General features: G+C 36.5%; 1 protein-coding gene across 6 annotated transcripts in view; it reads right to left on the minus strand.

The window, feature by feature from the left end:
- Nucleotides 1-23,308, minus strand: part of LAMA2 (laminin subunit alpha 2) — a 383,003-nt gene that overhangs the window by 71,831 nt on the left and 287,864 nt on the right. For all 6 annotated transcript variants that reach the window (XM_063329629.1, XM_063329631.1, XM_063329633.1 and 3 more), the window contains 7 exons: nt 19,824-19,966; nt 19,197-19,295; nt 14,129-14,240; nt 9,510-9,672; nt 4,810-5,020; nt 3,115-3,231; nt 1,809-1,972 (listed from right to left, as the gene is read on the minus strand). In XM_063329629.1, the coding sequence (XP_063185699.1) occupies nt 1,809-1,972; nt 3,115-3,231; nt 4,810-5,020; nt 9,510-9,672; nt 14,129-14,240; nt 19,197-19,295; nt 19,824-19,966 (1,009 nt within the window). The remainder of the gene's footprint in view (nt 1-1,808; nt 1,973-3,114; nt 3,232-4,809; nt 5,021-9,509; nt 9,673-14,128; nt 14,241-19,196; nt 19,296-19,823; nt 19,967-23,308) is intronic.

Raw genomic sequence — 23,308 nt, forward strand, 5'->3', positions numbered from 1 at the left:
CTATAAAGTAGTATGACTGTTTAATGCCAGTCCATGAAGTAACCAGCTTTATCCCGATGCAGGATTACACAAGCACCTTGGTATTTCTTTCTCCTTTGAAATTATGTACCTGATCACATTAGAAATTTGAATTTTGAACAATTTTCTTTTAGATGTAATTTTTAATGTCCTTGATTCTGCATTTTTCATAGTGTATCTTGAGAAACTGTGGTTGATGTATGGATCAGATAGAAGTGAATGCCACATTAAACACAACCCTAAGCTCCCTAAGACCAACATTAAGACAGAAGTACCTGTGTGCACCCGTTAAAAAAAAGTCTATTTAGCATAGTTAAAAACCTCTGTCTCAAAATATGTTTTGCCAACATTTCATTAAGGAGGCAAAATATTCTTTTCTGTCTATATTGTCTCTGCTTCTTAGTGCCATGCCAGCTTTCCATGTTTTTATATATTTTTATATATTTATATTTGGATATTTATATCTAAATTCAGTACTGCGGTTGGATGTGACACTAGTCACTTACTTTAGGCCCAGAGATCCACCACAAAACTGACATTTCCTAACCAGACAGTGCACATATAATTTACAAAAGTCACGTTTTTCTAGAAATAGCGCCCTTCAAATCCTTCTTACTTAGGAAACCACAGCTATCATTATTTTATGTACTCCTCAAAGCATAAATTAAGCTGAGTATCAAGTAGTGTGACTACACTGTATATGAAGCCAGTAATTTTACAAGCATTAGACACTCTATCAGAAAGTATTCTGTGCCTTTTCCTCAAAATTACAGATGTGGCAAGAAAAAATGTTAAGCATCTGCTCACAAGTCTTTGGGATATTAAAGTCTTCAGGTAGATCTAAAGGATGCAAGCAGCAAAAAAGGAGCACACTGTTCATGTTAAGAAAAAATCTTTTTTTATTCATGCAGTGCTTTTGAGAAAATAAAGCTCTGAAGCTATGCTGGGGATAGGTCCAAGAGGCAGAATATCCACAATCTATGTCTGAGTATTACTATTGCAAATTACACTTACTATTTATGGCTTGCTTTCTTAAATGCAAAAAATACAGCAAAACAAAAGACACCCTACAAGATGCCCAAAAGACACCCAAAACATAGCAAAACCCCCCTTACCTTCTGTTCTTTACAGGAACTATATTCATGATGAGTTATAAAGTATAACACTTCCAAAAGGGCTGTGGTCATATAAACCAAAGGCGCTGCAATTCTCACTTATATTTAGGAACGGGATAGTGGTAAACAGAAACTGAAGTTCCTGCACTTAGGCTTAAGCATTTTGGCCCATGACACATACTCATTTTGGGAAAGTGCTTCGAAACCACTAGAGGGATTACTGTTCATCACTATGGGGGATTCTTGATAGTAAACAAATTAGCACCACAATAAGGGTCTCCTACCAAAACGGCCATCTTAAAAATAAAAATACTGCTTGTTTTTAACAAGCTTGTGTTTATGAAAACACATAGTGGGCTCTGTAAGACAAAGTTCAATTTTTTTTTATAACAACACAGCAGTAAGCATACAGTAAATTAAACTGTGTTAAGAGTGCATCTGCTGGCACTGTTTGCAGGTAATGCAGCCTGTAAGCATCAAAGATGTATGAAATGGTTTATAAGAGATACGCCCACAAATTAACCAACTGGATAGCTGTATACTCGCATAGAACACTGGTTATTTGTGTATTCCCAGTGACAGATGTTGAAGTCTAAGAATGCCCTTCAATTTCTGTCAAGGAATTTTACAAACCTGTTTCATGATTTTATCATTACCAATGAACGGCTGCCTTACCCATCCAGTATTGCAGATGATTCATTCAGCTGGGCTGCATGGTTCTCAGCTTGCAACACCTTTTCTGGAAGCATCCTGTTACGAATTTCTTGTGATAAGTCATCTATTTTATCCTTCAGCTGATCAGACATTGGCTGTATCTTATCTGCAACTCCTTCTACATACTGAAAATGACAAAAGAAAGGCCTTTAAACGGCTGAATGCAAGCATTCTGTAGCCCTATATAATTTCCTGGTGAGGTATTATCTCATAACTTTCCCATGCATTAAAACTTCAGGGAACTAATATGTAAGGAATAAAGGAATGGTTGGACTGGAGAGCAGAGGGGAGACAAAACAATATTCCAAGAGCTACTGTCATCTCTTGAGCTTAGTAGAAGTTTCTATTTTACAATTAAGGAACTTCACAGTTTAAAAGCTTATAAACTCTAATTTGGACTTCTTTCCTAAATCTAGATGCATACATAGTTACAATAAATTGTCATTGTGCTCCACAATAATAACTAAACAATGACAGAAGTTTCATGTTTCAGGGCCCTTTGAGTGAATTCAATGTATTTTTGCTTATTAAAGTATCTTAGTAAGAACTATACTTTTTGAAGACCTGCCATTCCTCTTCCAATAAGCCATCTCAAAGTGTTTCCTTTCCCATTTCTCTAAAAGGCATTTTTCCATTCATTATAACAATTTTCAATGCAAGATGGAAATATTTCCAGAACCAATGATATTTCAAGATTTATTTATTTTTTTGTAGCTAAGGCATTGACCTCAAACTCTGTTGACAAAACTTTTAAGGCAGAAATTTCAAAAACATTATGTAAAGTGAGAGTGCAATCCTCTCCTCTCCCTGATCTATCTAGACTTAAAATTGTTGCCACAGGCAACAAATTATTTCCGAAGTTTCCTTCTGATATGCACACAGAGTTTTTGTGCAGATAAATCTACATCTAGAGTACAGAGTCACAGTGAGATTGTGAATGGATCTGCTGCATCTGCAATTCTAAAGATAAAGTCAGTACCCTAAACACAATACCATATTTATAAAAGAAGGCAGAGTCCATGAAAAATTATGCGGTAGCTCTTTGTGTAATCCAATGAATCATTTAAATCTCAAAGTTAATAATTTTTATATACCAGATTATCTCTTCCACCATACAACAATGGAAAAATGATTTCTTCCAATCCAATATTCCAACATTACATTGATAAATAAAAAGAAAAATCACGCGTTACTTTAAGTATCTATTTTGCTTCCATAATGATGCTTCATTGTACTAATTATCAGATAAGGATGATAAAACACTCACCTCTACAGCTAAGCTGATTTCATTTGCAAGTTTGTTGGCTGCATTAAGGACATCATTCCCTTCCTGCAGGCTCTTCTCAACATCTTGCCTGCCATCTTCCACAGCTTGCTTCTTTTTCTATAGGATGTGTTCACACAAAGAAAAACATGAGTCGTTTGCTAGAAGGGGGACGCCAGTTCAAATACCAGCATCCCAATAGAAGACTGGATTTTGTCACTGTGCCACAATACCACTGGAATTCTCTGAGCTTTCAAAGTAAAGACGGTGACAACAATAAAGCATATATAATGTAAGATATGTTTTCCTTCTCCTCCTGTCCCCAGCTTTGTATCCCCCTCCCACAGGGTAGGTTTTTTGTTGTTCTATAACAGAGGTAACTGACTGTAGCACTACTGCAAAATGAATCAGAAAGAAGTTAGAAATCCTAATCTTTACCTAGATGTGCAAGTTCCTCATTTTGACGATTACCTTCTCTGGGTATGAAGGCAAAATTTTTCAAAATATTCTGCTGCTTTACTATTTACATCCACTGGTGTTTCACTAACCACTGAATGTAAAATAAAAGATGATGGTTTGGAGCAATCTTAGAATTCTTGATTTTCCAACTAGTAAAAATACTGCATATTGTGTAGTAAGGATGAACATCTAAATAAGGAACGCACAATTTCCTGTGCAAAATCCACTGAGTATCACAGATTAGTTTGATAGGTCACCCCGGCATTCTAGTGTTAAGTGCTGTGATGGCTTCTTGGTCAAAACAGGGTCAAAATAAAGCAAAAAAAACATCCTCAAACAACCAGATGGACAGGTGGAAAGGATGCCTTTAGGCACTCTGATACTGTGATGCACAGAATATTTTAAAAACTGAGGTAGCAGGTAATTTCTCCAACCTTTAGCCATCCACCTTTGGGAAGAAAATGCACAGAACAGAGATCCCCTAACTTCTTTACAGAGCTGTCTTTCCTTAATTCAATCCAGCCCACAAATCTCCGCTGAGAAGAGGTCTCGGAACTCTAACCTCATCATTGTACATGAGGCGAAAGCTCATCGAGATACAAACAGAGATGAAACATTTATCTTCATTAGGTTGACTCTGCTCTTTATGTCTTGGTTAAATGCTTGTTAATGTACAGTATAATATGCTCTTTAAGTCTCTGCAATTTAAATTAAATCACAAGCAGACCCCTCTGGTACAAGGGAGGTCATTTATAACAGCTACTAACTATAGAGAATAGAGTTTGATTTATTACTCTGTAATATCCACATACCCCCTTCAGTCTTCTTCCCAGGGGTTGGAGAGGGAGATGAAAGGGTAAGTTTTCTAGAAGCAAATATATGGCAACCAAGATTTTAACTGAACTCCTATTTAAATCTGGAGCACAAGATTTGAATTTTACATGACTATTTATAGCGGGATGAATTTAATCTCCCCCAGAATAATAAATCTAATGCACCCTCTACTCAGTGTTTAAAAGCAGATGATATTATTTTGATAAAGCTGTGGAGTAATTCTGCTTTTAAAAGCCAATGCATTTCCTCATTCTGAGGAACGTTTCCTTTAAATTACATAAGATATAGTTTTATTTTAATACTATTTTTATTTTGCTTATATTTTTGTTTCAAGATTTAATCATGCAAAGTTTCAAACTTTGATCAGACCCCAAGTAGTCAAGGACACAACTTGTCAGCACTTACCTCTACCATGGTCATATTTTTTTGGTTGACTGCAGATAAACGATCAGCCTCCCTAATTTTACTTGTAGCTTCTCTTAGCAGATCTCGAGCATCGTCAACTTTGGTGTGGTAGTTTGCTAGCTTGTCCCGGACCTCATTTTTGAGATCCTCATTTTTCTCACTGGGCTCACCAAATAATTTCTTCACCTTGTCCAAAAGATCTTCTGCATTCCTGTAATACATCACCACCCATGAAGGCACTGAGTTCATATTCCCTACACTGAATAAGCTAAATATTCTTAATAGCAAGCAAATAAAATAGATTTCTAAATTAAATCTCAAGATAACTTTCAAGAGAACACAAGTTTAACAAGGTGAAACGACAGAAACTGTGCTTTCTTGAAGAAGTTTTTAAAAGGCCCTGAGGTCTTATTTATGAAGTAGAAAATATTCAAATATTCTCCATTGAAAATTGTTTTGTCTTTTTTTTTTTTTTGGTAAGTTGCCATTCTTGAGATCTGACTAGTAAAGCGAGGTTTACCGAAACATTTCAACTTGTCAAAAAGATTTCCTTCATTCACATTAATGTGACACGTGACACAAAGTGGCTTCCTACCTTGAACTGAGGGGGAGATGTAGATATGCCTGATTTCATGCTGTCCTGGAGCAGACAAACTGCTTTAGACAGTCAAAAAACATAAATACTTTCCTGTAAAATAAACAACCCTCAGGATCCTTGGATTTATGACTTCCAGTAGCCAAAGAATGTTGCTTATCTGAAATAAATTCTGGGATATTTTTAATGGGCTTCGGCAACACAGAAATAGAAAGCTCCCAACTGCCTGCTTTTGGCAGGGGATACAATGTTTCTTGATCATCAGACAGTTGCTACTTCCAGTTTTAAAAGACTGGAATACCGGAGTCTTTATGCCCCATCATTTGTCTGCCTCATACCAGGCCATTGAATCAGTTTCACATAATGCAACACCACCGCATTAATGCAACGATATGATAAGGCCAGAAAAATTAAAAGACAAAAAGAAGAAGCACTTCCAAAATGATGCTTTAGAGATAAAAAAAAATAATCCTAAGTACACAGGAATCTGTAGGATAGATAATACCTACAGAAGAAACCTATCGCACTTCCACCCAGAATAAATTAAGTTTTTCTTCCTGTATCATTATGGCAATGGGTCTGAAGAAGCTGTGGGGAAAACAAGAACGATATTTTCTGAAAAACACTGCAGTTTGGCCTGCCTATACAGTTCCATTAGAAACCTTCTAAAAATAAACACATAAATAAATGCACACACAAAAAAATATCTGAGAGGTGGAAAAGATACGCTGCCACTGGGCATAATTTAGATGAAGGATCTGAACTGGAGACAAGGAAAGCCAAATTGTTACCTTAGCTCTGGCATTTTCTGAGATGGATTTTTTCCCCCATCTGCTCTGCCATTGGTTTTGACAAAAAAAAAATATTCATGTTGTGAATTTGCGACTTCTGAGGACAAAATACTTAATCAAAAATTTAAACCCAGTATTGACATCCTGTCACAGAAGAAGTGTAGAAAGGAATTCAGAATTTCTCCCATACCCCCTCCATTGTTGTTTGTATATGCAGCTACTGTCTTACACTTCTGTAAAATTTTGACACCCTTATGACTCCGCAGTACTGGAGGACCAGTACAAGATTGATGGATTTCCTTTTTCTGCCCTTGCCTCACAGCACAGTCCAAATTACCAATCTGTCTAGTAGTCTCCCTCAAAAATCCTTACTGGTGCTCTAACGATAACACTTCTGTATCAACCTGTTCTGCATTTTTCCCTCCACTCTTTCTAATGAAGTACACGGCAATAAATCTGCTCCATATAATCCCTTGCTTTACGTACCAGAATTTCTGTGTGACTGGACTGCACCACATTCTTTTAAATACTATCTTGCACCTTTAAGCTGTGCTAGTTTCAGTGGGTACCTTCCTTGAAAAAGAACAAAACTATACGAAATGCTTGAAGTGTTAGAAGAAACAACCACAGGTCTGGCCTAACGCTGGAATGCTGTATGGTCTGGATCCTCAAAATGAGTATAAAGGAACAAAAGAAAGATTAGAAATTGATGAAAAAATGATTAAAAAAATAAACAGTGTATATATATATGATGGTTTAAATATGTTAGAATTATCCTATCTGGAGAAGAAATTAGGACAGTAACGTCATGAGTAGCATGGATAAGGCGATCAACTGTTCAATGTCTCTCCAAATACAAAAAAGGAAAATATCAGGAATCAATGTCAAAACACATGAGGCATCTCTTCAAGCACTGCGTGGATGAGTTATGCAATTCATTCTTATAGGAAACTGGATGACAGAAGTTCACAGTGGCTAAAAACCATCATACAAATTTATGGAAGAAAAAGTCATACAGAAATAAAGCTATTCAGCATATCAAATACAGAGATAGAATTCTGGCTCACAGCATCCATTGATAGCAACTCAGTGGCATCTGAAAAAATGTGTAGGAATGTTATAAAGATATTGAAAGATTTATTTCATATGTATGAAAATCAGGATGGTTTAGGACAGAAACTGGTGTATTTTTAACATGCTCGTTTTAGAGATAAATTATTGACTAATGTGCCATTTCAGTACACTAAGGAAATCAGATTGCAGTCTTGATTTGAAAGTTCAAAGGAAATTAAATGAGGGAAAAAGCTGCAAATGTAAGAAAAGTTTGCCACCTATAAAAGAAGTAAGACTTCGTCTTCTTCATTAAACTTTTGAGAATTCAATGAGAACAGGAGAGACAACAAGAATCCACTGATTCCTGTCGTTCTGTTTTTGAACAAAATCCTGAAAGCAGAATACAATCACTGCCAAAAGACATCTCACCAAAGAGTAAACATGATTAACTACTTCAAAGTGATCATGAGACTTGCAGAGCTATTCAAATGTTTCTAAATGAGTCTGTAAGAATACATGTGAGCACAGAGATCCACACACATGCATGTACAAACACAAAGTTTTCAGAACAATTAATTTTTCTTCACCCTTTTTCCTTGCAGAACGTATCCTATCCACTATCTTACTAAATTATTTAAGCAGTTTTAAGACATTTTTCTTCTAGAGGCAGTACTTTATAGAAGAGTTTCAGAAAATATTATCTAGGGATCCTTCCTCCCCATCCTGTAATTCACAGTGACTCATTTTCCTGCTGTTGAGTTCACTGCCAAATTTCTTGGATCTCAATGACTGCCTATAAAGAGGTAATCCTATCCTTAAGATAAACCATACAACTATGATTAAAATCAGTGAGTATATTCATGTATTTTTTTAATATAAAATGTATTCCTTTATCAGGAAACAAAAATACTCACTTTGCACACTTCAGGCAGAAAGGTAAGAGGGAGAGAAGTCCTTTCCCTCAAAAAAGCCCTACTGCATTTCCTACTCTAGCTATTGGGCTAGAGTTGGAAATGATTTCATGCTAGTCTGACAGTTTCATGTTGGCTGTAGCATTTGATAGCATTTGAGGACTAAGAACACCTTGTTTGAAAGGCCTCCCCTGAGTCTGCCTTAAAATTGCAGGCAGCACTTTCAAAGGTTTGGGTAAATTTTTCTCATCCCTACTTTTTCCTGGCTTATTTCTAAGAAGGGATAGAAGAGACTCAGTGAAAACAGAAGAAAAAGCAATAAAACATTGCTGAAAAATAAGTTTGCAATATATCCTTTCTCAAGAGAACAGAAAGCGGAACCATCCGAATTATGGGAAGAAATACTGTACTGGTAGGATTTTCAGAAAATGATCTGGTTTATAAAGTGTAAGATAGGCAGTGTAAATCTGATTCTATACTATTTGGAATTCTTAGCTAATCTTGTATTCTATTTACATCTCCTTACAGTATGCACGCACCTGATAACTGATATTTTCAGGCCTGAATACCTATATCCCAAACAGTTTACCGAGCCATCACAACTTCAATGGACTAAGTAGCTGCTCGGCTGGATTACCTGCTGGTTGTTTGCTCTGGAGAAGTGCTAAGCAAGCCCTAGCTCTAGAAATACGCCAGGTCTGACTGATACAGACATAACAGACTAGCAGAATTTTAACTTCAAGCCAAATATTTTCCTGGATTAAGTAAATTTTCAGCAATTTGCAAAATGCTTTATAAATATAAAACCAATATAATTATATATGTATATATACTTGGGTTTTTTTACTGGTAGCTAAATAACCAAATGGTGGGCAACTGTGCCACTGAGTTGGAATATTTTGATATACACTACTCTATAAATGGCAAAATACATCCTTTTGAATGACTGTGCTATTGGACAAACTTTGCAGACTGATAATATTTTTATTAGACCAATTAGTTTTCCAGGAAAAAACCCAAGCTTCTTGACAAGCTTTTTAGTACAAAAGCCATTCATCAGGTCTAAAGCAGAAGCTAAAAAAAACCTAAGAAGAATTGTTTAGAATTTGATTAGAAATGTTGCTGGTACCTGTGGAGCAGAGAAGTAATTTCCTAGGGATTGCTTTCCACATATGTAAGCATTTCCAAAAATGCAAGTGCTACATTAACAGATAAGAAGTATTAGACTTTGTTTTCCATCACATTTCTGTAAACCCCAGCTTGAAAACTTGATTCGAAAAGATGACAATCACATTTACAAGAGTCAGACATTATCACCGGGAGGCTGAAGCCTGAGGTCTCTCTACTCACTTTAACTCATCTTGAGCTATTCTTTCTTGCATATTCAGCGCTCTGTTTCTCAACGCTGCAATCATTCTTTCGGCCTCACTCTGCAGCTCTGGAAGACCCTTCTCCAAGGTCTCGTCATAGGTTCTGAGTGTCTCGTTCAGTTTTATAGCATCTTCATTTGCAGCTGCAGGGGGCCAAAAAATATTTATGTGGGAAGTTAGTAAATAAAAACATCAGAGGGGCTTTAAGCATCTGCCCATCAACTTTATCAGCAAATGGAATGCAACTTGTACCAGATATTGCTGTTGTGAAATATAAAGGATGGTTAATCCAATGATCAGTAACAAATGAGAACATGTTATATGCTTCCTCAAACCTTTTATTATAGCTTACTTTTAAGCACAATAATTAAAGTGAAGAAGCCTTTATATCTGGTATAAGAAATATATTGCTCCCCTCCTCCTCCCCCTGAAAGAAAGAATTTGCACTGAACCTTCAAAACAGCAGAAGATAATCTGGTATATTGCTCATAGAATTAGAGGTGCAGGCAGTATAAGCAATGAAAATTAGATTTAAATTATTTTGGAGAACTTCGAAATATGTAATTTTTAGCTTTCAGACTTAACAGTGCTAGGAAGAATAAATGATTGGGAGATTTCAGAAAAAAGGAGGAGAGTGAAGAGGAGCGAAAGACACCCACAGATGTCTAAACCCTCTCATGTGGTTTAGAAGCAGATTCCCAGAAATGGAAAAGAAGGGTATGACGGTTGGAATATATGATGGTGCACTATAAATGTATTATGTGTTTGGAACAGCTGAATTATTCCTAACTGATAAAGCTGTACACATGGTATCACATTCATGGACAGACTAAAATCTTTCTGCCATAGCACACCATAACATATTACAATATATTTTTTCAGAAGCAACTAGATCATTTACAACAATCAGCTCCATCTTCAATTTTTAAAAGTACTGCTGCCTTTCCATAGGCACAGGGCTCCCAAGTAACTGATTTCTCCAGAATAGCACAGTTCCTGGTTGTGCGGATACTTCTGAATGTTTTAAAGTAAATCTTTAATTGAAGAAATTAAAATCTGTCTTCCAAAAATTCAAATAAATTACTATTTCATCTCCACATTGTGTAGGTTTAGAGCAAATTATGAAGAAAATTCTAATCCAATGATTTGATTTGCTGGTGAGAACTGAGATTTTGATCTTTAATCAAGAGTGATTATATGTGGGGTAGTGAGGACTGGAAAAGACTACACTTTGCTTAAATGGATCACGGATTGCTTATGCTATATATCATTACTAGGTGACCTCGGGCCAGGAATAAGCATATATATATTAGGGTTTTTTTAAGTCTGGAATAAATAAATAGTAATTTAACCTCCTTGAATATTTACCTTAAAATAGAAAATGGATATGTTATCTCAGCTTTTATTAGGTTCAGAAAAAAATATACCTAGCTGTATCTTTCTCCTCCATTCTCCTCTTCCCATAACAATCTTTACTTTCTAGTCTTAATATACTGCAAACGATCAGAGTCCAGTGGTGGTAAAAGATTTGGGTGCACTGACATAGACGAATACAAGGAAGTGCAAAGCTGGGGATATTCCACAGTTAAGAGGGAAAACTAGTTACAGGTACTCAGAAGTTCAGAAAGTCAGTAATCAGTTCAGTAGAAATGGATCAATGGCCCAAGTATGGTCATTACAACAAATCATGACAAACTTCTCACTTGTAATAAGAAGCTTTTATGGCTTGAAGAATGCCTTGATTCCCTGACATTTAGGGAGGTATCTGTCAGATCTACAGTCATGTACTTCTGAGCACTGCCTTCTCAAGCATTACTTTCAGTCAATGGAAAGTAATAGGTCCTTTCATGGCATTTCATCCTGAAGTTGTTGCCTACTGGCAACAAGTACTAGAGAGTCACAGGTACAGTCCTGCATTCCTAGAGATCCAAAGTACTATAACTTTCAGTAACCTATAATCTAGGGATGGGGACAAGGAATGGTCATAAAGAATACGTGGAAACTGGTTGCTCATTTCAATCAGAACATCATGAGTGGACATAAAGTCTTTAAGGAAGAATCTAGAAATGTCTCATACATCAAAAAAAGCAGAGACAAAGTAGGTATAGGGCCAATATGCAGTTAAAATGCCTTCAAATTTTAAAATAATCTAGGTATGGCACCATCCTAAGGAGAAAGTTTTTTCCTCAGTTTTTGAAAGATGGTGATCTTGAACAGGAAGACAGCTGAGGATGGCAAAAGGATATAGAAATTATCACAACCAGAAGAAGAACATTTTGAAGAACTCAAGCCGGAATGGCCAGAGAACTGCCATTCTAGAAACCTGAAAGATCTGGTGCATGACATTGCAAATCCAGCAGGAAGACCATTTGACTGAGAACAAGCAAATGTAGTGTCTGTTTTGAAGAAACGTGAATTCCACTAAGGCCTGAGAACTTGCTTTGGAAGTAAGTGGAAAATAGGTTGTGGAATAAATGAATGTGTTTCTATTTTTTTTTCCTAAGGTAGCACATGTCAGACTATAGGGTTTAATAGCAAATCCATTTGAATATTTTCATTAACAATGCTGGGGAAGGAAAAAAAAAAAAAGGAAGTCTACTGAGAAAATATGCTTATGAGGAAAAGTTCTAAGACAGTCTTAATAGAGAAGGATTGGAATGACATGCAGAAATAACTGGGTGACCTTCAAAACTGAAGTAATCAGACCGGAGGGAGATTCAATATTAGAAAATACAAGGGTTGTGAAATAAATAACAACAGAAATTTCAGCTGTAAACTGTGGTTTTTCCAGTTAGATATAAGGTATGAATGAGAAGAACGTAGAACGTTATGAATCTCCAATGGCACCCAGCTGTGAAGAAAAGGAAATGCTAAAATGCTATCCCAGAATGTATTAGAAGAGCTGACATAGGCAGGTTTTACTGTTACTGAAGTGCAAGACACTGAAGCAACCTCGTGTCAATGCTTGTTACCTGTGGTCATGAAAGATGAACCAAATTTTGAACAGAGAAAGTGAAATTATATGAAGGTAAGCAGGAGATTTGGGAGAATAATCTTATAAAGTGTTTTAGTCTGGAGAAAAGGGGGCTGAAGGGGAATATGATTCTTCTCAATGAACATAGTTGGGGCTGGGGGAAGGAGGGGAAGCACGAGGGAGAGGAAAAGCCCTATTTGAACTAAAGAACAAGGCTAGCAAAAGAACACAAGATAATAAACTAAACATGAATATTTTTAGCTGGAAATGAGAAGGTCTGCAGTTATGCAGGGTTCCGAATCTGCCTTCTGTTCAGATTGTGTGTATTTGTGGGAACTACTTTGAAGATGAAGGTTAGAAAGTTTATGATAACAGGGGAGCGGATGCAGCAACTCAGGAAGTATCTTTCAGTTCTGTACTCCTGTATTTCGTCTGTTCTGAAAACGTTAACTTGGCCACCAGGCAAACACATTGATTTTGAAGTCTTTGTCTACTTCTAAGATACCACATACATTTACTGCACCCCCTCAGCACTTCTTATTGCTAAACCTGTCTGAGGAAACTTTTTTTTGGGTTACAAACACTAGGCATAAACTCTGTGGAGCAAAAAATTGGTTTAGCCCTTGTCATCCCGAATTCATCTTGATATATGAAAAACCTGGTCTTCTGTTTAAAAAAATTATTGAAAAATCGCTTACTTTTTCTTGTTGCTTTCCCCACATTTATTTCATGTCAAAGTTGTATGTCCTAAAGATATCCTAAATTGCTGTTCAGTTCAGCTACAGGGCATGTACTGGGATGTGTTACATGAAAAGCAATATAAAACGTATTTTATAGCACTTGGACAAAAGTGAAAGCTTTCCCTTTCAATGGAATGGACCTTCAGAAACATAACTTCTGAAATCAGTACTGTAGTGGGAAGCTCTGAGGAAGAAAGAATAGATCAGTATTTTTCAAGTAAAAAACTTGCCTGTGATTGCCAATCATTTTCATATTTTACAGCCATTATCTTATTTAATAGCTTCATGTATTACATAGGTCTTGCTTCTCAAAGCCACCCACAATACTTTTGCTCACAAGTCTTTACTGCATTTGTAAGTGCAGTGAATCAGCTTGTGGAAGAGAGTTGGCTCCATGCCACTACATAGGTAGGGTTAGGAGTTGCTTGCAAATTCCAAGCAGCAGATGTTCATTAACAGCAAGTAGTAATGTATTTTTGAAGTAATTTGGGGAAATTAAGATGAAGTGTAATGTACCAAGTGCTAAAATTACGTCTAGCTTTTTTACCAATACATGTTTTTAACTGCTTTGAAAATAAACAAAAGCTAAGCCATGCTAGTTACTTCATCATAATAGCTTTTCTTCAAATAACTGCAAAAATCCTGCAGAAATATACTCAATATTCCGCTAGTCTTTGCTCATAATTACCAATGCACTGTTTATATAAACTACACCCGTTGACTGCAAAAAGTCTAGAGATAGTTGACTGTAGTTTCTTCACTCAACATTTAAACCACATGACACTTCTCAGTGAATAAGCTCTTCCTCGCTGTCCCTCAGACCCTCTTCCCCACCATCCTTCAGTTTTCTTGAGAAACAACTGGCTTTTTTTTTTTTTCCAATACCTTCAGCAGCTTGGAGAATGCCTTTGACGAACTGTCCAAGAGATTTCGCTCTGTCATTAGTCCTCTCAGCATCCTGCCTGGTTTGCTCACCATCTGCTGTCACCTTGGTAGCCTAGTAATCCAAATTCAGGAAAAGTATAATTAATAAACAGGACAAGGCTACACTATGCGATATTCCTACTGGCTGAATCTATGAACAAAACTTTCCTTGGGCAAAAGGCAATCAATGAATTATTGATCAGATGCATGAGAAATGACATGCCCTGTTCAAGTACACAATTAAATTTTATTACCTTTTCCTTTAAGTGGAAACTGGAAGGCTTTATTTTAGGTTCTTAGAAACCCTAGTTATGTGCAACAGCACACAAAGAGAGACAGGATGAAATTTTTCACTGAATTTGCTTAAAGAAACGTTGTTTGGAACCTTTTAATAGATTCTTCAGGGAATTCTTTCCACAGTTTCACAATTGCGCACTTTTCGATTGACAAAGTGCAGCAGATATCATGACCTCTTTGCTTCCTCCCCGAAGGTGTTCTCAAAGAGACAGTTCATGCCAACAAGCAAGAAGAATATTAAATCAATACATTAATTAAACCAAGAAAGAGAGGAAATAAAAAAGAAGAGTTGTTTTTTACAACTCTAATGCCTGAAGATGTTTGTTTATAACATATTGGGGTGCTCAGTAAAATTTTAGCTTTGTGTAACTAAACGCTTCATAATTTTATTGAATCACAGCAGCAGCAGGATGAAGACAAATGTCTGCTGCAGATCTGAAAAACATGCTCAGGAAAGGAATCATCTGAAGACATTCTGCTTAGCTCTCAAGGTCCCTATTTACAAAATGGACCCATTTTTATTACAAAGAAGCTGACCATTTCAAGCAACAAAGCTTTTCAAACTGTATTGTAAAGCAAAAAAAAAACAAACGCAAAAAACCCCATCAGTTTTTTCTTTGAGGATTGCATTCCCAAGAAATGTCTCAAAGCAGGGCATTATGATCTTTCCAGTCTCTGGGAAATGGCTAGAAGGTCAATAATTCAAAATGAGCTTAGGTTTTCTCTGACTTGAGCTGTAGAAACCGTTTTCTCAGTTACGCCCCCCCCCCATACATATTTCAGTAATAGTCAAAGAGAAATAATATTGCTTTAACACATTTATTTTTTCGTCATTAGCTTCTAGATGGAAGCCCTCAAGATACAACAGGACAGCTGGGTTTCTGAAATGAAATCCCTGGCATTATACCACTTACAGCTTTGGTCTACTTCCGCGTAGTTACTCTGAAAGTAATTTATATGAAAATGGTTCAGGTAAATAGAATTATACAGGGAGAATTAAGAACCTGTACTGTCTGGGGGGAGTTAGTTCCATTTTCATCTCTATATCAGTAGAAGAACAAGGATTTTCACATTTATACATCTTTAATTATGCTATTGTTTCCTTCCTCTAAGATTTACAAAACCCCTTTACTTGCCTGGATGCAGAACTAAAATGTTCTAACAGTGAGCTGTAAGAGGCATTTAGGATAGGAAAAAGGCAAAAATACACAATGGTCTTGATGGACCACTGCTCTAACCCAGCTTGGCATTTCTGATGTCATTTTATTCTTCATGTAATTGAGAACTACCTTATTATTTATTGTCAAATCGTCCACAATCAGCCTTTGATTCTTTGTGGCTTATTTGCTTGGAATTTGCACATTCAATTTTATTATATTCTATAATATTTCTAAGTCCTTTACTGTTAATGGTGTTTTATAACTTATATATACTTTTCTTAGTTTTGATTACTTTTTCCATAATCATGTTAATTTCAATTGGCCACTTTAATGTCTCAGTATTTATGACTGAATGGCACATACTACATTTTTGTGCACATTAATCTGTCATCGAACAGTTTTCATTTCCTCTCAGTGACAGTTCTCTTTAGTACCGAAATCCCATTCAGCTCCATTGAAGGCTTTCTGTATTTTGCCATAATTTGCTTTGCTGAAAAATAACCTTTTGCTTCATTATCTAGTCTAGCTTTAACCCCATAAACTGAATTAAATAGCAAACTTCCTTCACACTCTACCTAGCCATTCCATGTCTAATTAAGTGTTTCCATTTGTTAATAAAGCCCTACTAATTTTCTATATATTCAGTTTACTACAATTTACCGTTTCTATAAGGTCCGTTTTCAGCATCTCCTAACAGTTAAACAGTCACATCAAACTCTTTCTGGGGGAGCAGTAAGGGTCAGGCAGACTGGACTCAGGGCAAGGGTTAGGAATGAATCTTCAAGAAGTCTGGACACAAATAAGTCTTTTTGGCATAAATGAGATCCTTGCCATGGGAATCTAGTAAAGAAAGTATCAGCGAACCTGCTTTGGTGATGTCCACAGCTTATATTTAGTGATGAACGTTCCATGAAAGGCCTTGTCCCACTTAGCAACTTAGACTATTAGCAAGTATTAGCAATTACACAAACATTTGTGGTTTTGTTTTGTTGTGAGGTCTTAATCAAGCCATAAGAAACTCCTCTGGATGGCATCTGGAGGGGAGCCCTACCGGAATTTCTCCAGCTAGTGAGCTGCAGACCACAGAAGGAGAAGTAAATACAGACCTCACTGTACAGACAGAAGTTCTTGGCTCTCCCTCTAAATGCTTCCAACTATTGCAAACTAAGAACTAAGTTGCCTCTGCTACTACTATCAGAAATTTTTGAGCTTGAGAAATTCAGTGGTATGGGAGAAATGAAAAAGTTTACAAAGTTAAAGCAGGCGTTTCAACCAAGAGCAGTGACTCTGATCCCTGCCTTTCGTGAAAGCTCTGAATGTACCTAATTAGAAGGGAAGAGGGGGTTTTGACTAAAGGTAGTGAACTGAAAGGAAGTGAAGAGTTTGAGGTCTGCCTCTGCCGGTAGATGTGGGAATGTGCATGCCAACATGTAAGAATGTAGTTAGTGTGAGAAAGACGTGAGGATCTTCTGTATAGAGGAGTGAAAGAAGGAAAGAATATGATGGGGGGCGGGGAGGGAGTACTGCACTGATGTAAGAGATCACTGGTTGAAAAGAGACCACAAGGAAGCAAAAAACCCAAAGGTTTTGTAGACTAAATGCTATTGTCTTCTACGTTTTATCCTAAAATGGCTCCAAGTGTGAGCCATTATATGGTTTTCAGCTATATCTTCTTGCCACCAGTTGCTAGTCCCCAAATTAAAAAACCCAACTGCAATCCAGTTAACAAATTTCTGTAAGAATAACTGGAAATCATAAGGCTACTTAATCATTGCAGTAACAGAAAACTGCAGAAAGGGAAGCGGTGATAATTTAGCCAGCACACTAAATCCCCTAAAATCACACCTCCAACCTTTTTCCTTCCAAGACTAGTAAGTCTACAGAAGGTCAGAATTTGCAACATTATTTTAGGCCATCTCCATGGGGGATTAAAATTTATTTCATTTTTGGTGGGGGCAATTGGAAAAGCATACTAAAAAGAGCAACTATGCCAAATAAAAGAAAAAATTGTCTTAGCCTAAGATTGACAAATCTTAATAAAAGAAATTACATCTTCCCTGCTTGTAGGGCTGTCATGAGTTAAAAATCCACCTAGACTTAAAACTGCCATAGTTATTTCTGGCAGAAAAATAAAAAATCAAACAAATGTGAAAAAGCAAGCTTTCTTTATACTTACAATGAGAGTATGTATAGATACCTGTGTATGCATGTGTATAGACACACACATACACACATACATATGCAAGCACAGTACAGATGCTTTCTTACCAACTACCCATGATTTCATAGGTTTTTTCATAGGTTGAAATAAACTAGTTTCTCTGAGAATTTTGGTTCTGTAAACCACGAACAATTTTAAGACAGGATGTTAAAACTGTATGGGGTTTAGGTAAATTCTCTCAGGTGTATATTCATAAGTACAGTAATGCATGTCTTTCTCATTTGCCTATTTCAGTGCAGGGGAGCACAACTCATGAACATGATTTTTGTTAGTCCTTCATATTAGTATATTTCGGGCAGCTGTATTTTTATTGCGGCTGGTCCATTTTCCTATTTTTTCCTCCACTAGGTGGCACAATTTATATTATTTTCTTAGACAATGTCTTTTACTGACCAAAATAAGGTCTATATTGAAATAAAACATTCCTAATAAAAAGAGTAAATAGCACATCGATTGAAACCCAGAAGACTCTCACTACCCTCATAAATGAAATATAGAACACATATATTTAAATAAACTCACACACCTTGTGCATACATTTGACTTCTCCCTTTAAATATTGTCCCCATTTCAATTACTTCATTCATTGACTCTTAATGAGAACTTGTTATTTGTTGAACCAGGACTTCCATTTTTAAATCCAAATTTAAAATTTCTTTAAAATAAGTGAATCAGGTTAGGCTTCCATTTCCTCTACAGCTCCCGGAGAAACAAGCCAGGACAACAGATAACCGAACACAGAAAATTAAACTGCAAAACATCAAAACTTTTCCAGGCTCTTGCTATTGCAACAGGCAATCTTAAAAGAGAAACAGGCTGAGAACTATCTTGAGACAGTCAGACTCAGGAGATTTGAAAGGGAATATGAGATGATGTGGCTGATGCAGAAAGCGGATAGCCTTACCAGAGACAGTACTAATGTTCAGAAGAAAAGGAAGGAAACCAGGCAGTTCAGTTTCTGAAAGCCTGAGCCAGTCAAAGACGTGAGATACTGTGTGGTATTCCCATGGTTTTGTTGCCATTATGTTTGTAACATAAGCTACAGCTGAAGTCATGGCAAAGCCCATAAATGCTATATCAAGAACTCTTTCCTTTGCTATCAGCTTGTCCAAATGCTCTGTATGAGTATTATAAAGTTTTCTTACATTACTATAAAATTCTGCAGAAAATATATCTCAATACATCGGCCCACAAAAAAGAGGTTGTTAGAGGACTCACTGCCATTTCAAACATAGATTGAGAAGCATCTTATAATTCATCTATTCACTCATGTTTAATTCATATTCAGAAGACTTCCGTCATTATGCAGCCTTAACCAAACCCATAGACCCCAACGTGATCATAGACTTACTCTTGTCAGTAGTTCATCCATTTCTGTCACCAGGGTATCCAGATTTTCTTGTGCTAGCTGAAGAAGTCTCTCTGGTGCTCGCTGAGGTGAAAGCAAATGCTATTAGGGAAGAGAGGAGAGAGAGCGAAAATCTGTATTTAATGGATCTCAGTGCTTCCAAATATTGTAGAGAAGCATCAAAAATTTCCTTTTCATTACAGTATGCAACTACCTTTTGTCATTGACTCTTGTGTCATATCCACCCAACATATTTTTCTCAGGAATCTTGACAGCTTTACCTAGTTTAGTGGAGAACTTTTAAGTATGGTGGGAATATACAGTATATAAAATACATAACTGCTTTATGGACCACCAGCATGAACACTATTTTATTTGTATACGACCACTTTTTCTGTGCCTGCAGTACAATTCCTTGCATACATGTACACAAATTACTGCTGTGAGATTTATTTATTAAAATAAGTCAAAATTAATAACTGAAATAACTATTTATCAACCAAAGCAAGATTGCAGTAATAAAATCTTGAATTTTTCTCCTTTCCTGAATCTACTCATGGCTGTATGTTTGAACAGATTGAAGTACAGTTGTACTGAAGCCCTGTATGTATGTGAATACTGTGAACATACCTTTAATTCCTGTGTCATGTTCTCAAAACCATGCAATATTTTATATGGAGCAGGCAGTGGACCACTAAGGTTAACACTCAGGATCATCTGGTTTAACCGATCCAGGTCACTGAGAAGGAGTCCTGTGCATTCATCATCACAAGCTGGGGGAAGAACGGCAAAGCTTATTTATTCCTGCTAAATGTTTAAGATGTATGTTTGAGTTAGAAAATTTATGGCACACATACAGTTCTGTGAGAGGTAACACTAATTTCAGATAATTTACCCCAAAAGCATAGGTTGTGAGAAAAAAATGGAAACAACAACTAGGAAACAGGAAAGACTTGTTAATGGGAGACTTTAATATGAAACATGAAGAGCAAAATTAGCAGACTTACCCCAGAAAAATAAGAAATAATTAACGTTGGCCATTGTGGACTAGCCAATATAAAATCCTAAATTAGACAAGGAATTCAGATGAAGTCGGAGAAAAGTGGACAGGTAATTTGGAAAATCTAAGGAACACTTAAAAGAAGTATAGTGTGGTTGTGGATTTGAATGTAAGAAAAAACTAAAGAAATCTTATAATTTGCATACTTTATAGTCATATAACAGCATGGCCAAGCATGCTAAACTTGTGATGCAGACAGTAGAAAGAGTCTAGTTAAAAATACTGCTAGTTTTCTTTTAAGAAATGCTTTTCCCTACCTCCTTCCACTAACCAGCTTATAACTTTTTCATGTATGCTTCCTTTCTTGCAAATATTCTTTAGCATGAAAAATACTGGTGTGCTCTGCATATATCAAAAGGAGTTTGCATTTTCCTACCTCTTGCTTTCTATTAACTATCACAAGAAATTCTCAAAACCTTAAAGTCTTGTATCATTTATGTTGCAGACAGGAAAATTCTGCATCCTTAATAACAGAGTTGTGGGAATGCCTTTCTGTTCCCCTGCATAAAGATGCTACACAGGACTGGCAAACCTAAACAACATCTGAGGAGATGCCGCAGACTGTGAAACAAGGAATTCATGGTGATGTTAAGAGACATGGAGGGTTGTACCTAAAGTTTTACAAGTACGTAATTATTTCAGCAACACTCCTGGGCAGCTCAATGACTAAAAAAACCCCACTAAACAACACGTATGTTTCTGTAGAAAAAGAGAAGTAATTTTCAACAATTACATTTTTTTCACCCCAAAATTAAATCTTTTCTGTTGTTTAAAGTCTTCACAGTTATCTAAATGTCGTACTTATTCTGTAGGTTGGCTGTTCCATATAGCAAGGAGTTGAGTCAAATACAGAGAGACGAAGAAAAATGAATACTACAGTTTAATACACCATGAAACTCATGTGATGACTGCAAAGGAGACAAGACAGATGCTGGATTAGTGCAGTAAGAAGTGGGTGCAGAAAGCTAGATCCTGTTATTTTAAGTCTTCCTTTTGCATTTCCACGGCTTCCATTTGCAGACTTCTTCCTCCTATTTCACAGTATTTTGTTACATAAGCTGAACTGCACTAGAACTTCTCTGCATTTGTTAACTGTGGGCATACTACATTCTGGTTTGTATTTCTATGTGAAATTGGGGAAAAAAAAAGGCAAAATAAAAGCTTATTACAAGCCCAGCTCTTGACATCTGTGTGCTTGCTTTTAGAAGTCTGCGAGAATTAAAGGAAAAGCAAGTATTACAGCCAACCGAATGTTTTATAGAAAAAACACCTGTTCTGTAGCTGGTCAAGAAGGTAAGTAGACCTTATAATCATTTTGCAGGACGCAAATAAGTGATCTCAGATCTGAAAATAGTTGGGTTTTGATGTTTGTTTCTTGGGTTTGGTGTTTTTTTTGTTTTTGTTTTGGGTTTATTGTTTTTTTTTCCTCTTACATTATTTCACTAATGAAACAAGCTAAAATCTATTCACCCTCAAAATTGTCAGTGGTTGTTAATAAAATGCTAAAAATTTGCTATGTGTTAAAGATAAACTCAATTCACACCAGTAAGAAAAAAAAATGAACAGCTTATGAAGTGACGAAGTATTCTCAGTGAGTAAACAATTGATAAGTGAACATTCAGTACAAATTAACACCTCTTGCACAGTAATCAGGTTGAAAAGAGAAACTACATCAAGTGAGTACCAGAGTTGAGTAGATGACACAGGACTAAGCTACTCCAGTACTTGTATAGTAGTAGCTGTGGGAATGTACTGTAGCTATGGGAAATATTTCAAGAGCATGATTATATTTTGCAAGACTAAATACTTCTATGTCTATCTATAAAACTGTCAGGATAAATTTGTGTCTAATATTAACAAATGCAGCACTAAATTCAGATCATTACAGCAGTGCAAGCACGTAAGAGGCAAATCATGCAGTCAATATTACAACAGTCCAGCAAGCAATTAATGCAAACTACTGTGTTTTCCACTCTCACCACACTTTCCCGTGCACAATAAGTCCTCTAAGGATTTTGACTTACCTCTTGTGAGAAGCATCTCCAAGTATGCATGCCAAAGAAACTTTTTTTAAAAAATTATTGTTCAAGTAATAAAAGACACTATAAGCTTATGGACATCTAACCACTTATTCCATTTTACAGAGAGAAGATAACGTACAATAAAGAAATCAAACATCTGAGCCATAATGTGTTCCTCCAATTGAGTGATTAACTAACACAATTTTGTTTTAACACATTCATTGCTGTTAAGACTCAGAAGACTGTGTTATGACTAGGTAATTTTTGGTCTAAGGGCAACCATGCAATCTCTGATATGATGTGGTATCCTATGATAGTGACTCTTCAGTATTAGTTTCCTGTTACTGTTTTTTATTGTTCCACTATAAAGTGTTGAACTGTTGTTAGGTTCATTTATCTGTTGGCGGTTACCCCACTGGCACTGGTTTCACACCAAATAATAAACAAGCCCTCCTCTGCCTCTTGAAACAGAACGTCCATAGAGAGATGAAAGCTTTAGCTTCCTTGCCATTGCTGCTGATTTCAGGGAGTTCGCACGATCAATATATCTCCAGAATCTCAGAAAATTCCGATCCAGATCAGGGTCTAAAATAACGACTCAGGTTTATTTCTGATTTTCATTATTTAGAAAGCCTCATGGGCTGGTTCTGATACATACCAGTACTAGTTATTGAGTTGGGCGAAATACATTGGAGTGTGGGTCTAAACTCAACAGGAGCTCCTGCATCAAAAAAGGGAGAACAACTGGTAGCTTATCAGCTTCTAGGCCAAGTAGGAGTGCCCATCTCTTATTGAGCTCACGCAGACAGAGAAGCAGTTGTCCAGCACAGAGGTCAGTTTAACTCTTACAGCTGTGCCACAAGGGCTCATAACTTCTGTTAAACTCAGAACATAGCGAAAGCTAGTACAAGGCTTCATAGATCTGGTGTTACACACAGTATCTTTCTTTTCAGCTCACTGTGAAGGGTTGTAATCAGAAGCTCCCAGCTCCTGATGAATTAAGGACTGTGTAGGAGCTAGGAGGTGCATCTATT

This window comes from Chroicocephalus ridibundus, chromosome 3 (genome assembly GCF_963924245.1).
Source record: "Chroicocephalus ridibundus chromosome 3, bChrRid1.1, whole genome shotgun sequence".
In the NCBI taxonomy this organism is placed as follows: domain Eukaryota; kingdom Metazoa; phylum Chordata; class Aves; order Charadriiformes; family Laridae; genus Chroicocephalus; species Chroicocephalus ridibundus.